Genomic DNA, 14,954 nt, shown 5'->3' with positions numbered 1-14,954 from the left:
CAGAGTTCATTTCAAGTGTGCTATTTGCATTTGGAATCTGTTGCTGTCAACTCTCAAGATGAGATCCAAAGAGCTGTCACTATCAGTGAAGCAAGGCATCATTAGGCTGAAAAAAAACAAAAAAACATCAGAGAGATAGCAAAAATATTAGGCGTGGCCAAAACAACTGTTTGGAACATTCTTAAAAGGAAGGAACGCATCGGTGAGCTCAGCAACACCAAAAGACCTGGAAAACCAAGGAAAACAACTGTGGTGGATGACAGAAGAATTCTTTCCCTGGTGAAGAAAACACCCTTCACAACAGTTGGCCAGATCAAGAACACTCTCAAGGAGATAGGTGTATGTGTGTCAAAGTCAACAATCAAGAGAAGACTTCACCAGAGTGAATGCAGTGGGTTCACCACAAGATGTGAGCCTCAAAAACAGGAAGGCCAGATTAGAGTTTGCCAAACGACATCTAAAAGACCCTTGACAGTTCTGGAACAACATCCTATGGACAGATGAGACCAAGATCAACTTGTACCAGAGTGATGGGAAGAGAAGAGTATGGAGAAGGAAAGGAGCTGCTCATGATCCTAAGCATACCACCTCATCAGTGAAGCATGGTGGTGGTAGTGTCATGGTGTGGGCATGTATGGCTGCCAATGGAACTGGTTCTCTTGTATTTATTGATGATGTGACTGCTGAAAAAAGCAGCAGGATGAATTCTGAAGTGTTTCAGGCAATATTATCTGCTCATATTCAGCCAAATGCTTCAGAACTCATTGGACAGCGCTTCACAGTGCAGATGGACAATGACCCAAAGCATACTGCAAAAGCAACCAAAGATTTTTTCAAGGGAAAGAAGTGTAATGTTATGCAAGGGCCAAGTCAATCACCTGACCTGAATCCGATTGAGCATGCATTACACTTGCTGAAGACAAAACTGAAGGGAAAATGCCCCAAGAACAAACAGGAACTGAACACAGTTGCAGTAGAGGCCTGGGAGAGCATCACCAGGAATGAAGCCCAGCATCTGGTGATGTCCATGTGTTCCAGACTTTAGGCTGTAATTGACTTCAAAGAATTAAAAAGTGAAAGTTTGATTTATGATTATTATTATGTCCCATTACTTTTAGTCCCTTAACATGTGGGAGGCACGTATGTAAACTGTTGTAATTCCTATACTGTTCACCTGATTTGGATGTAAATACCCTCAAATTAAAGCTGAAAGTCTGCAGTTAAAGCACCTCTTGTTTGTTTCATTTCAAATCCATTGTGGTGGTGTATAGAGCCAAAAATGTTAGAATATATTTATGGACCTGACTATATATCTGTTGCATATTCGGCTGCAAAGGGGATTTGTGGCTGAATTTGCGACTTCTTCCCCATCCACGCTGCGTACGCCAGTTTTAGAAAAAAGGGCCGTGGTGTGGGTGGGGAAGGAGGCAGGTCAGTTTTAGGCTGTTTTAAGCATAGAAAATTATCTAAATCTATGCCAGCAAGGGAGCTGGTGTATATTTAGGCTGGTTGTAGGTGTTTCTAAGTTATGTAGAGGCCCCATTTGTGTTTGGGACATAAACAATATGTAAATATGTTGTTGGGGGGGATTTGCACCAGTATTCCTATATTTTTCTGTACATTTTTTTATATGGCATTTCAATCATGATATCTCTAGATCCCTGTAGGTTTATACTACTATCAGGGGAGGATTGGTCATAGACCTTACAGGGAAATTTCCTGGTGGGCCAATGCCCAGGAGGCTGCCTGGGTCCTCCTCACAGCCAACTAGTGGAAGTTTTTGGAGATGTATTTTGTTCTGCTGGTAGTATTTTGTGATGGACTGTGGTATTTGTGCACAATATGCTACTGCTGGCCAGGCCTTCCTTACATCAATTTGGACCCGACTACAAAACGGGCCAATTTTAGTATTTTTTATAGGTAGTATAAGATAGCCACATACAGCCTACACTATACTATAAAAGGGAAATGTTAAAACTAAGGACACTATTAATTATGTTTTCCAGCACTGTGTCATCCAGTATTAATGCTTTGGCAGCTGTTACAGTAGAAGACCTTGTTAAACCTTATTTCCCATCTCTCAGTGAGACGAAACTGTCACGGATTTCCAAAGGAACAAGTAAGATAAGACTGACATAATATCAATATACTTTACATAAATATACAGTATATCATTCCTCAGAGATAAGCAAAATTAGAACCCGGGCCTGCCAGAAAGTCCAAAGCAAATTTTCTGATTCAATCATAGTTTTGCCTTATTGATTTTGTACTAATACATTTCCTACATATATGCATTTAAGGGTTTTTTCTAGGATTTTAATATTGATGACCTATCAATGTGAGACTTGGGGTGTCTGACTCCTGAGAGTTTACTGTGCATCTTAACCAGACACCAGAAGACCACAGCTCTGTACAATGTGACGTGGCTGTGCCTGGTTACTGCAGTGCGACTCCCACAGGAGGATCGGTCATCAATATTAAAGTCCTAGAAAGCCCCTTCAAGGTGTTCAAGATGTGTTTTGTTAGTGAACACCTGTAATAAGGTTGAAAATTACCTTACCCTCTATTACAAGATATCATATGCTCTTTTCCATTATAATATTCTGTAGCTATTGCTTACTGTTGACCCTATTACAGTGGAAATATCATCCATGCTGAACTCTTCTGTGACTGAGAAAGTGCCAGTAATGCACCTGATATATGATATGCTACCTTAGTTGTATGTGACCTGCAATTGTGTGCCACGTATGACGGGCCACATTTTTGTAAATTTATGATGTTCCTTACTTCACTGTGAGATGCTAGGGAGTTATTCATTAAATATCGGCACTGCTGTGGGTTGAATGCCCACAGAGGTCATGTTAAGGATGTATTTGGGAGTGACGTCACTGTAAGTCATATACCTTCAAGCAGGATGTCAATGGATGATGCATTTATAGGGAACCTGTCACCAGTTTTATGGTGTCCTAACTAAGGGCAACATAAATAAGTGACTGATTCGCTTAGCAAAATGCTGGGTCACTTTCTTTAATTGACCCAGTCAATCTGCCAACATCTTGTATTGAAAAGCTCCAGCTGATAATGATGAGTCATGAATATTCATGAGCTCCTGACTCTCCCCGCCCACCTGCTGCTGAATGACAGTTTGTTTCCATATGAATCAGCAGCAGGTGGGCAGGGGAGTGGCTATAGCTCTGAATTAAATATACGCTGGACTCAATGACATCACGCTGGACTCGAATCAGCATTAGCATGCAGCATGTGTGTATATTATGGGGTAACCATCTGTCACACCAGTAAGTGAATACATCTAAGGTACTTTTTAGTAGTTAATGATTGTATATAATTAGTTAGATTATAATCAAATATCCACATGACAGGTTCCCTTTAAGTGGGATTTGAACCTCACTGTTTATTATGCAAATGCACTGTATGCAGTTAGGAACCACCTGCAGATATGCGGCCATGCTGGACTGAGTGTAAGTTGAGTGTACGGGGTCACACTTGTGGTGTCCTGATGATATAGAGCACGTTTCTGCTAGATTATAAATAGAGATGACCAACAGGACCTCTTGGTGAGGCGCAGGAAGGCAGCCAAGAGAGTGTTGGGAGATGCTAGGAGAAAGAGAGCCAGCTTAAACTACAAGCTACTTAACTTGCAAGTAGAGGTGAGTGGTGCTTTCAAATTAGGACATAACTTTAGAGGGTCAGCTGATCATCTGCAGAAGCACGGAGGGTAGCCTGGAACAGGGATAGCTAACTTGTAATTCTAAGGCTAGGTCTACACGACGACATTTGTCGCGCAACATTTTGTTGCACCAATGTCGCGCGACAATTCTTATAATGGCAGTCTATGGTGTCGCACTGCAACATGCGACATGCTGCGACTGCGACGCGACAGTCGCAGAAAATCCATACAAGATGGATTTTTCTGTGACTGTCGCGTCGCAGTCGCAACATGTCGCATGTTGCAGTGCGACACCATTATAAAAATTGTCGCGCGACATTGGTGCAACAAAATGTCGCACGACAACAAATGTCGTCGTGTAGACCTAGCCTTAATCCACAAACCCTGGATAGTCAGTGGATATAAGATAAGATGCCTTTATTGTCACTGTACAATACAATGTAATACAATGTACAATACAATGAAATGCTGTATCTAGAGATGCCAGTGTGTGTCATGAGGAAATATATACCACAACCTGTGTAGGTGCCTGTGCACAGTGTTCATCTGTGAGCCACAAGGATAGACACCCTGCCCTATAGCAATGCCTGTCTGAAGTATATGGAGAGCACCAAAAGGTGACTTGTCAAGCAAAAGGAAAATCAGATATCGTCCAAGAGAGTTGGGTGTAATGCTTGATGGAGAGAGAGAGAGAAAGCCTGCTATGCAAAGAGAGTGTTTGTTTACCTAATCTGTTGCCTCTAACTAATGCTGGGTTTACACAGCCCAATAGTTGGGCAGGTTATCGGGGACGAAAATTCTGGCAAAAACTCTTTCCCAACAATCTGCCCATCTAAAGGTGCAGCTGATCTGTCATTCCTATAGGCAAGTAAATTATTGTTTCTGGGCATTAGATCATGCTGTCTAAACAGGACAAGTGATCGCAATGGTGATCACTCGTTTTCATACTGTGATGGTGATCACTGCATGCTTCACCCCCACTGAATAAGAAGTCAGTTCCTTCATGATAATCAGCTGCTTCTTGCCCTGTCTAAACCTTGTGCCTTGAAAGAGAGACTTTTATAACCATTAAGCTCAAAGGAGAACTGATGCTTTCAGAAAGTCTGCAGACCTTTTACTTTTTTTATTATTTTGTTATGTTGCGTCCTTGTGCTGAAATAAAAAATATATAGCTTTGAGGGTCTCTCATTTCTCTTGATCACCCTTGAGATATTTCTACATCACCCTTTAGATATTTCTATATTTCCTTGATTGGAGTCCACCTGAGGTTAATTCAGTTGATTGGACATGATTTGGAAAGACACTCGCCTGTCTGTATAAGGTCTCACAGTTGACGATTCATGAGCTCCAAAGATTCCTTCCAGAAGGTCAATCGTCACTGCAGCATTCCACTAATCCACCTGGAGATCGCAAAAAAGCACCCAAAGGACTCTGATAAAACAAAGATTTAAAGTTTTGGCCTCATTTTTAAGGAAACAAGGCACTTTCCAATACCATCCCTAAAGTGAAGCATGGTGGTGACATGCTGGTTGGAGCATCCAGCGGCTAGGACAGGGAGAGTGGTCAGGGTTGAGGGAAAGTTGAATGAAGAAAAGTATAAAGAAGAGATATTATTAATGAAAAGCTGATCCATCACTGCATTCTCATTTCTCTTGATAATCCTTGAGATATTTCTACACCTTTATTGGAGTCCACCTGTTGTTAATTCGGTTGATTGGACATGATTTGGAAAGACACACCCACTCTGTATAAGGTCTCACAGCTGGCGATTTATCAATGCATGAGCTCCAAAGATCCTGTGTGCAGATAGAAGAAACTTCCAGAAGGTCAACCATCACTTGGGCATTCCACCAATCTTTATGTCAGAATGGCCAACTGCCAAATTCCTTGAGAGAAGCTCTAGTTGCACTTATTTTAAAACCTGGAAAAGATCCAAACCTCCCAGATTCATACGGCCCCATTTTGTTACTTAATACTGATAATAAAATACTAGCAAAGATTCTTGCAAGTCGACTTAAGAGGGTAGTACCGGTGCTTGTCCATGAGGATCAGTCGGGATTCATGCCAGATAAAACTACAACGGACAAGATAATGAGATATTTCGTGAACACCCAACTTGAACCCACAAACTGTGGTGAACGAATTATTGTAACCAAAGACGCCTCAAAGGCATTTGATACTATAGAATGGCCCTTTTTAATTGCACCATTGAAGAAAATGGGGTTTGGCGATAACTTTGTCTCCTTGGTTAAGTTATTATACACCGAAATTTCTGCAAAAGGTGATACTGAATGGAGAATATTCTGATAACATACACATTGGCAGAGGGGATAGACAGGGTTGCCCCATCTCCTCTCTGCTATTCGCCTTAGCCATGGAGCCTCTAGCTGACATGATTGGGCAAGACAAAGAAATTGTGGGGTTCAGGTTCGCTGCTCACGAAGAAAAAATAGCTTTATATGCAAATGACATTATGTTGTTTGTGGGATCCCATGGATCACTTACTGTATCCAGATCGATCCGCTGAACAATTTTATACCAGGGTCTTTGGAAATTAAGAGGGCTAAAGAACCCGTTAAATATCTAATTTCCAATTAGTTGAAGCTGGCATTCTAGCACAACAGCAACCTAGTAAAATATTGTTATTTGAGCTGTTGGCTAAAGTATGGAAAGAAGCAAGATAATTGTGGCCCCAGAATGGATTACATATAGACACCTTACTGTGGGATAACACTCACCTTATAGAATTAAAGTCAATTGAACAGAAAATCTGGTGGAAATACGGAATTTTTAAATTGGGCCAGGTATGGAAAGAGGGGGATATAATTCCATATCAAGAGCTCAAAAATGATTACGGAATGGGTAATAAAGATCTGAGTTTTTTTTAAATCTACAATTGAAACAAGCTCTGCAAGCGACGTTAGGAAAAGGAATACAAATAGCTACCCTTCCACAACCATTAGCCAAAATTTCCAAATTAACTGCGGGGGGAAACCTGGATTCTAAAATATTTGAATGTCTGCTACATCAAAAAGCTAAAAAAGAGCAGTTAATAGCTTGATGCATAAAAGGCAAGATGTTTTAACCCCCCAATTGGAAGAGTTTTGGGAACTGGCTATATAGGCAAAAAATTGAGTTTCAAATAACTTCTCCCATAGAATTACTCAATTTAATATATTATACAGTCTATACTATTCCCTTAAGATTTTAATGAAATGTTACAAAACCAAACAATTTAGTCGTCAAAAATGTGGGGATGTAGGTGTGGATGATTTCCATATACTTTGGACATGTACAAATATCCAAGAGTTTTGGGAAAAGGTAAATGAAAGAATAGAGAAATATCATGTGTTAAAAGTCCCTAGGTATTTTGAAGCATGTATTTTGGAGGTGATGAATAAAATAGATATTCCTAAACATCAAGACATAGCATCTAAACTCTTATTTCAGGCTAGGAAATGTATTATTGGACATTGGGGAGATAGTGTTGTTCCCACGGTTAAGGAATGGGAGAACCTCACTAGAGTCTTGCTTGCCAGAGAGGAATTTCTACTATGAAAAAACATAGATTTGCTAGAACGTGGCATAAATGGTTAAAACGGGGAATGAGGGGTACTAAGAGTAGAGGCCCGGGGGCCCGGAGAGAGAGTAAGAGCCAAACGGTTTTTTCTTTTTTTCTTTTCCCCTTTCCAGGGGAGGAGCAGGCAGCGGGTAAAGGGTGGGTGGGAAGAAATATGTAAGCTGTTAATAGTGTAAAACAAAATTAATTGATTGTTAAAGATTATGTAAGAATTTCATAAAAACAATAAAGATTTAATAATAAAAAAAAGGGTCAAACATTGACTTATAGGATATCTCCCTTACATCTGGTGGCATAGAGGCAGAGCTTGTTAAGAGCTTATTTGCATCCCTTTCTTCCTAGTGACCTAAAACACACAGCTAAGACAACACAGGAGTAGCTTATGGACAACGGAATGTCCTTGAGTGGCACAGCAGGAGCCCTGACTTGAACCCAATTGAACATCTCTGGAAAGACTTGAAAATGGTCTACCAATAGTCCCCATCCAACCTGACAGAGCTTGAGAGAATCTGCAGAGAAGAATTGTTATAATCGCTACTAAAGAGTCTGACTACTTGTGTCAATGCAATATTTTAGTTTTTACTTTTCATTAAATTGGGAAAGATTTCTAACATTCTATTTTCAATTTGTCATTACGGGTTATTGAGTTCAGAATGATAGGGATAAACATAATTTTTTTTATTTTTATTTTATTTTAGCACAAGTCTGCAACATAACAAAATGAGAAAAAAGTTTAAGGGTTTAAAGACTTTCTGAAAGCACTCTATTATTGAACTGCTGAATAATGAAAGCAAAGAGCAATTAATCATTGGCATATGTAATTTCACCCAGGTTTTCCTCTTATATGTATGTTAAATTAGCTTTTGACAAGTTCCCAGCTTTTAAAACAGTTATATACTTCCCAGGTTTACTTTATGGTGCTGTGTGTATTGCCATGGCTGCCTTGGCATCAGTAATGGGAGCCTTATTACAGGTAATTGATTATTTTGCATTTATTACATGTAATAAACTATTCACCGAATTGTTCCAAGAATTTGATACGGGTCCAAATCAGTTCTACCCAAATCAGAGGCGCCTCAATTGGCCTCCTAGAACTCATAATTTTCTTCCTTGCCTTTCTCTCATATTTTTTATTTTTTAATCTGCATTTTTACATTTCCTCTCCCTCTCCTTTTAAAGTTCTTTAACACAATGACAGCAGTAGTAACAGTGAAATACATGGCTATGGGAAAACACATGCGCAAGGGGCGTGGCCTGGACCTGGAGCAAGATGGCTGCTTGACTCACTCGCTCCTTTCAGGCAACCTGCATAGTGGCTAATTGAGCATGACTCATCCATCAAACAATACATGAGACCCACACTGGGGATTCCTCCCAGTATGACAAGAAGGAGCAAAAAAGAGGCACCAAAGCTTTTGACAAATTTATTTTAGCTAAAGAGCTATCTAGCTCCTCTCCTGCTTCAATAATCAGCTCAGCGGGCTGCTCCCCACAATCACAGACAGGGCCTTCGGTAACAACAGTGAAGCTGCCTAAATATTTCCAGCATCTTATTTGAACTACCTTGCCTCACACTACAGAGACAGATCTCATCATAGACCGTGCACACAGGCTGCCTAAGCCCAAGAACCTGCCTAAAGCAACATCCATTTCTTCCACATTCAAGCCTGTAGAAAGATGTAGAAGCTTACGGAAACATATCAGGTAATTTCTCTTTTTGCTGACTTATCCCAAATAACATTACAGGCAAGGAAGAAACTTATACTGGTTACGCAATTGCTGCGTCAACATGGCAGTTTCCCCGTGAAAATAATCATCTCCAGGATTGGTAGCACTAACACAATCTCTTCTTTGGAAATGGCCTCAACCTTCTATGGCAGTGGGGACTCCAAGCTACGCCATCTCTTGATCTACTAAGCCTATGTTTATCTTAGCACTATGTCTCTATTTCAACATGTCAGTCACATTTGCATCCATAAATATTATGGACCTTAACAGCCCTTTTAAAAGATCCCTTCTCAAAAGACAATGTGGATATATTATGCATCCAAGAATCCCATTTTAAAAGGTCTAATCCGCTGAAGTTTAGTTCACTAATAATCATTATCCTCCTCATATCTATTGCTCTAACCTAAGGAAGAAGAGAGCTGGGGTGTGTATAGCTATTCGTGAAACGATTACATTCCAGGAAAATGATATCATTGCAGACAACAGGAGAAGGTATACAGCACTCTTACTCAAACTCCTTAAGCAAGAAATTGGGGGCAAAAACCCAAGGCAAACTCATAATGTGTGGTGAATTTAATATAGTCAATAACCTAGAACTAGACTCCACTGCAAGAAGCAATAGACTTCCCCTTCATTGAGGTCTTTGGGTGCATAGTGAGGACCTTCATGACGTTTTGAGATGCTTACATGTTAACGAGAAAGATTTCACTTTCTACTTCAACTTTCATAACACATACACAAGAATTTATATGTTCCTCACTAGTAAATGGTTTTTACCCGATGTTGTCTCTTGTGATGTCGGTAATATCACCTGTTCAGAGCAGTTGTCTGTCTCAATGATTATACACAGTCCTGCTCATCCGACAAATACTTATATCTGATGCCTTAATACATTTATTTTATCTGTAAAGGCAGTTGGTGACAAACTCCCTAAGGGCATAATGGAGTTTTTCTCTCTAAATACTGGGAGCGTCTCAGACCATTTCCTATTATGGAATGCCCACTAATCATACCTGAGGGGTCTTTTAATCCAACAGACTTCCCCATATACTGTAATAAATCATGCCTCAAGGAAACCCACTATCTCTTGTCCAAAATGTCTAACCTAGAAGCCATGCACCAAACCCCAAAGCCTGCATATATTGTCCCTCCAAGAGACACACCTTGCACTCAAAAAACTTTGCTATGGCCTTAGATAAGCAGACAAATAGAGTTAAACTGTGTATTGTAATTTCTACAACAATGCAAGCAAACTTGTGGTCAACAGAGACAAAGCGGCTCAGATAAAATCCAGAATAGCATATCTTAACACTCAGTCTTGCAACTGTTCTATTAACACCCTCAAAACAAGGCCGAAGAATTTTGCGCATATTACCATAACCTCTACAGCCTAAGAGAAGACCCTAATACACCTCACCTACATTGTCCCATATAAATTACTTTTTAAATATGGTCCATCTTCCTTTACTTAAGCCTGACCAAGTTGCAATGCTAAATGCCCCTATCTCAGTGAGTGAGAAATTTCTACCTCTATTAAATCCTTAAATCTGGTAAAGCCTCAGGCCCTGACGGATTCTCGGGTGAATACTGCAAACAATTCCATGACCTATTAGTTCCCCAACTTTTTAATTTGGCAAGGCAGCCAGGTTATTTTTCAAAGGAGTTGCTGAAGGCAACTATTATTATGCTCCACAAACCAGGCAAAACTCCAGATAATGTTGGCAACTTTTTCCCCACATCACAGCAAACTCTATGCAAATATACTAGCAAACAGATTACTACCTATCTTACCTTCTCTCATCAAGAATGATTAGGTTGGATTCACAAAAGGTAAGCAGGCCCCTGATGTGACTCATGCGTGAGTAAGTGGGCATGTTCTCCTGAAACGTCACGTGGAGGGGAGGAGGTGTGAACGATGTCTATCTCAGCATCATGATGTACCATTTTATACTGGAATGGATTAAAGAAAAATAAATAAACAAAATGGTTTGTACCACCAAATCATGGTTTGCAACTTGTGAATATGACTTCTATTGTTCACTTACATACAATATAGCCACAATGAGGTAAAACGCATAATCATCGTCAAATCCGTCATAGTCCTCACCCTCCCGCCACTTTTATCAGAGTGGGATATATTATCTTGGTCTCCTTGGACCCCTCACGATTGCCTCCTCTGTATTTGCGTCTAGTACAACTGTTGCCATGGCTACAGTGATGAAAGCACCTTTGTCACTGGGAGTTGGAGAGGCCTGCTTGCCAGCCTCTTGCCCCTTGACTATGGCCCCTGGGACACTATTTGGGAATATTGGATTTTAAAGGCACTGTTTTTGCCCCTTGGACTTTTAACTGTAACAGGTTCAAACATGTGGCGGTGGCCATCTAAAATTGTCCAATAGTGTTTTGCCGTCAAGTGTATGGAACTATTTTGGGCATGGGACAATGTGCACGATGGGGCAAAAATAAGACTTCCAGGAAATTCCTGAACCCCTGAACCGATCTGGGTTATTTTTGGATAGGTTGTTCACCCAGATCGAGGCTATCAGGGGATGTGACTTTTATGGGGATATGTGGTGTTTTGGGTGGTTGGGAAAAATTTGTGTTTTCTGCCTGTGAGTGATTAAGTTAATTGTGTTTGGTAATTTTATCACAGGCAGAGCCCATTGTATTTTGTTAATTGTGTCAGACAATGCTCATTGTATTTTGTTAATTGTGTCACAAGCAATGCCCATTGTATTTGTTGATTGCATCACAAACAATGCCCATTGTATTTTGTTAATTCTATCACAGGCAGGGGGGGGGGTGTTACAATTGCTGGGAGTGTTTCAATACTGTAAATGCAAGTGATTGGCTAATGTATAAACTGTCTCAGTCCTCCACAAGGTCCCCAGGGGGAGTGTCCCTTGCTGGAAGACCTGCATAAAAGGCTGACAGGTAGCCCATTAAAGAGTCCTGCTTTACCCCTTCATGAAGTCTTGGCTCATGTTTGGGGGATGGGATAACTACACTCTTGGGGATTACTATATCACAATACTCCCCTGAGTATAAGCTCTTGTAAGAGCTTGTTCCTGGTTCCTGCACTCTGGATTTAGGAGAGGTTCACCCACTGGAAGCTGAAGCCCGGTCTTGGGTCCAGCGTGGGTGGAGGACAGTGAGACCTCAACCAAGTTGCGGCGGTTTGTAGGGTCTGTGGTGGTTATGGTGTCCGGTGGAGTGCTTGGAGCCCTCGGGAAGCGCTAAGAGCATACATCAGTGGAAAGTGCCCAGTCGGGGTGCCAGGCGTTCCGTTTACAGCTACCACTGCCTACCACCATCACTGTAGCTACAAATGCCACTGCTACTACTACCAAAAGCAACAAAGCTACGCATGGGATCCCCTATCTCCACCTGAAACTCTTCCTCATGGCAGTCCAAACATTGACTGTTCTCCCACAAATCATCAACAGGGAGATTATCTTGAGTATCTTCCATAGAAAATAGGATTTTGTTGCCTCTTCTTAGGAAAAAAGAAGGCACCCCACTAGGTGGGGGCAGTAAAAACAGAGATGATGTAAGTGAATTGCATTGTTGGGGCGGAGGAGGAAGAGCAAGAGGGATGCTGTAACCCCTGGCTCAAAGGCATGGTGTCAGACTCAGAGGTGACATCAACATCTTCATGTTGTGACTGAGGAGGAGTGAGCCATCTAGTTCACAATGTCATCCTCTTCAATAATAATCTGGTGCCTAATGGAAGCAAGGGAGAACTGTGGCCTGCTGCCACTTCTACTATTACTGGTTGGATGACTGGTGCTGTTCCTGCTCTTTACACTACTACAGCCACCCACATTTTGACTCTTGGATGATGAGGTATGGGTCTTTCCACTCTTTTTTTCCGCTCTTCCGATTACTAGACATTTTATTATGAGGCCTATAAATGAAAATGAAAAGTTACAGGTTTGTATGGTACACTTATTATTTAATGGCAGCAAAATTCCAAGTGTTTTTTCAGTAATTAACAGACACAGTCCCTCCTCATTTACGAACACACTGCACACTGGTGTTAATAATGGTACATTGATGCAGTTAAAGCAACAATATAATGTGTTAAATTGCTCTGATATATGAACGCAACAGTATGATGTGTTAAAATGCTTTATTTATACAGCAGTATAATGTGTTGGATTTAACTGCTATATTAATGCAACACTATTATGCCCTAAATTTAAATGCTTTATTTATGCCATAGTATAATGCACTGAATTTAACGGGTATATTAAGGTATATTGAATTTAATGGGTATATGATGCATCAGTATAATGCTTTAAATTTCAATGCTTTATTTACAGTATAATGCATTGAATATAACATAACAGTATAATGCGTTGAATTTAACAGGTATATTATGGCAACAGTATGATGCATTAAATTTATTTGGTATATTAATGCAATATGTTGAACTGGTATCTTAATGCAGTATTACAATGCTTTGAATTGTGCAGTTTTAAATAGTCGCAAAATTGCAGCTGGTTTTAAAAAAAGAAAAGGATACAATTGTGCAGTGTAGTCTAAATGTATGCAACGGTGCTGGGGTTGCCTCGGAATATAGCTATAAAACACTGTAGAAGCTTCAGTTTTTTTTTTGTTTTTTTTTTTAGTTTGGGTGGGTTTTGGCTATTGCAGTGTGAAGCTTTCCACTTGCAATGCATGCCCTCAGTATGAAACACACACCTGACTTTTATACATATTGATTCAATCTACTGTAAGAAGGTACAAGGAATCATTGTGAATGATAGGTATGTGTCACTGAGGTTCCTGGCCTTGGTGGAGTAAGAGACAGCAGTTGCTGTTGGACACCTTAATACATAGTATGGCTGTATAGCTGATCTAGGACGGCTCTTACTGGGAGTAGTCAAAGTGCTGGGTGGGTGACAACTCCCATGTTCCAGGCCAGGTTTTGCCAGGCCTAAAAAAACAGCCAGCACTGCCAGGTGAGGAGGATTACCCCAGTCTGACAGTGGAGCTCAGGAGGTGTGTGTGCTGGGATTTGAGGCTTGTGCTGTGCTGGAGGGCTGAGACCTGTCTGTAAGAGAGAGACGGGCCCCCTAAAAGCCTGCTATGGACTGCTGGAGGCCAACAAGGTGATTTTTATTGTGGACTTTCCATTGTGTGTGAACTAACACCAAGACTGTAAAGTGACGTTTTGTTCTTTATGTGGGAATAAACATGGAAGTTTGATTTAAGAACTGGTAATTTGCCTCTGTACTGCATCCACACACTCTGTCTACCAGAGCGAATCCCCACAATTGGTGAAGGATGCGAGCAAGAGCAGTGAGGCTGGCATGAACAGACATATTTTTGGGTTTTGCATTTTTTCCACGCACGGATGTATGTCAATCATTAAACCAGCTGTATTACAACCAGTGGCAAAATGGAGGCTGTTGTGAAGGCCCTCATGGAGGCTAATGTGCAGCAGCGAGAGACAAACCTGCACCAATGCGAGGCTAATAAGCAGCAGCAGGAGACCAATCAGTTGCTGCTACAACATGTGATGACTTTGCAGACAGCAGGAGCAACTCCGAACGTCCACGATGCCTGGAAAGCAGTCCGTGCCACGATTCCTAAGCTGACCCCCGCAGACAACATCGAAAACCTACCTAGCGATGTACGAGTGTAAGTGGCCATCAGGGAGAAGCTACCCCGAGATCAGTGGGCTGAGGTCATTGCTCTGTGGATAGAGTATTGGCTGATATGTTCTGGAGGGCTCTGCCACCCCCTCTCCAGCGCTGGATCGGCCAGGTGTCTCCTGGCAATGCCCTGGAAATGGTGGACCTGGTGGAGCGCCACAAGGCTACTAATAATCTTACGGGGAGTCATTTTGGGAGGGGGGGTAGTCAAACCCTGTAAATCTCCATCCCAGACCCGGCGACTTGTACAGACCAAACCCACGTACCCCCTATGAACCAGGCTCTGATAGTCTTC

At 41.2% G+C, this 14,954-nt stretch overlaps 1 protein-coding gene across 1 annotated transcript in view; it reads left to right on the top strand.

Moving 5' to 3' along the window:
* The window catches only part of LOC122928127 (sodium-coupled monocarboxylate transporter 1-like), a 53,108-nt gene that overhangs the window by 21,577 nt on the left and 16,577 nt on the right, over window positions 1-14,954 (top strand). The window contains exons 9-10 of the mRNA XM_044280639.1: window positions 2,007-2,119; window positions 8,174-8,241. Coding sequence (XP_044136574.1) covers window positions 2,007-2,119; window positions 8,174-8,241 — 181 coding nt within the window. The remainder of the gene's footprint in view (window positions 1-2,006; window positions 2,120-8,173; window positions 8,242-14,954) is intronic.

This window comes from Bufo gargarizans, chromosome 2, assembly GCF_014858855.1.
Source record: "Bufo gargarizans isolate SCDJY-AF-19 chromosome 2, ASM1485885v1, whole genome shotgun sequence".
Lineage (NCBI taxonomy): Eukaryota > Metazoa > Chordata > Amphibia > Anura > Bufonidae > Bufo > Bufo gargarizans.
This window is presented reverse-complemented; position numbering and strand designations above follow the sequence as displayed.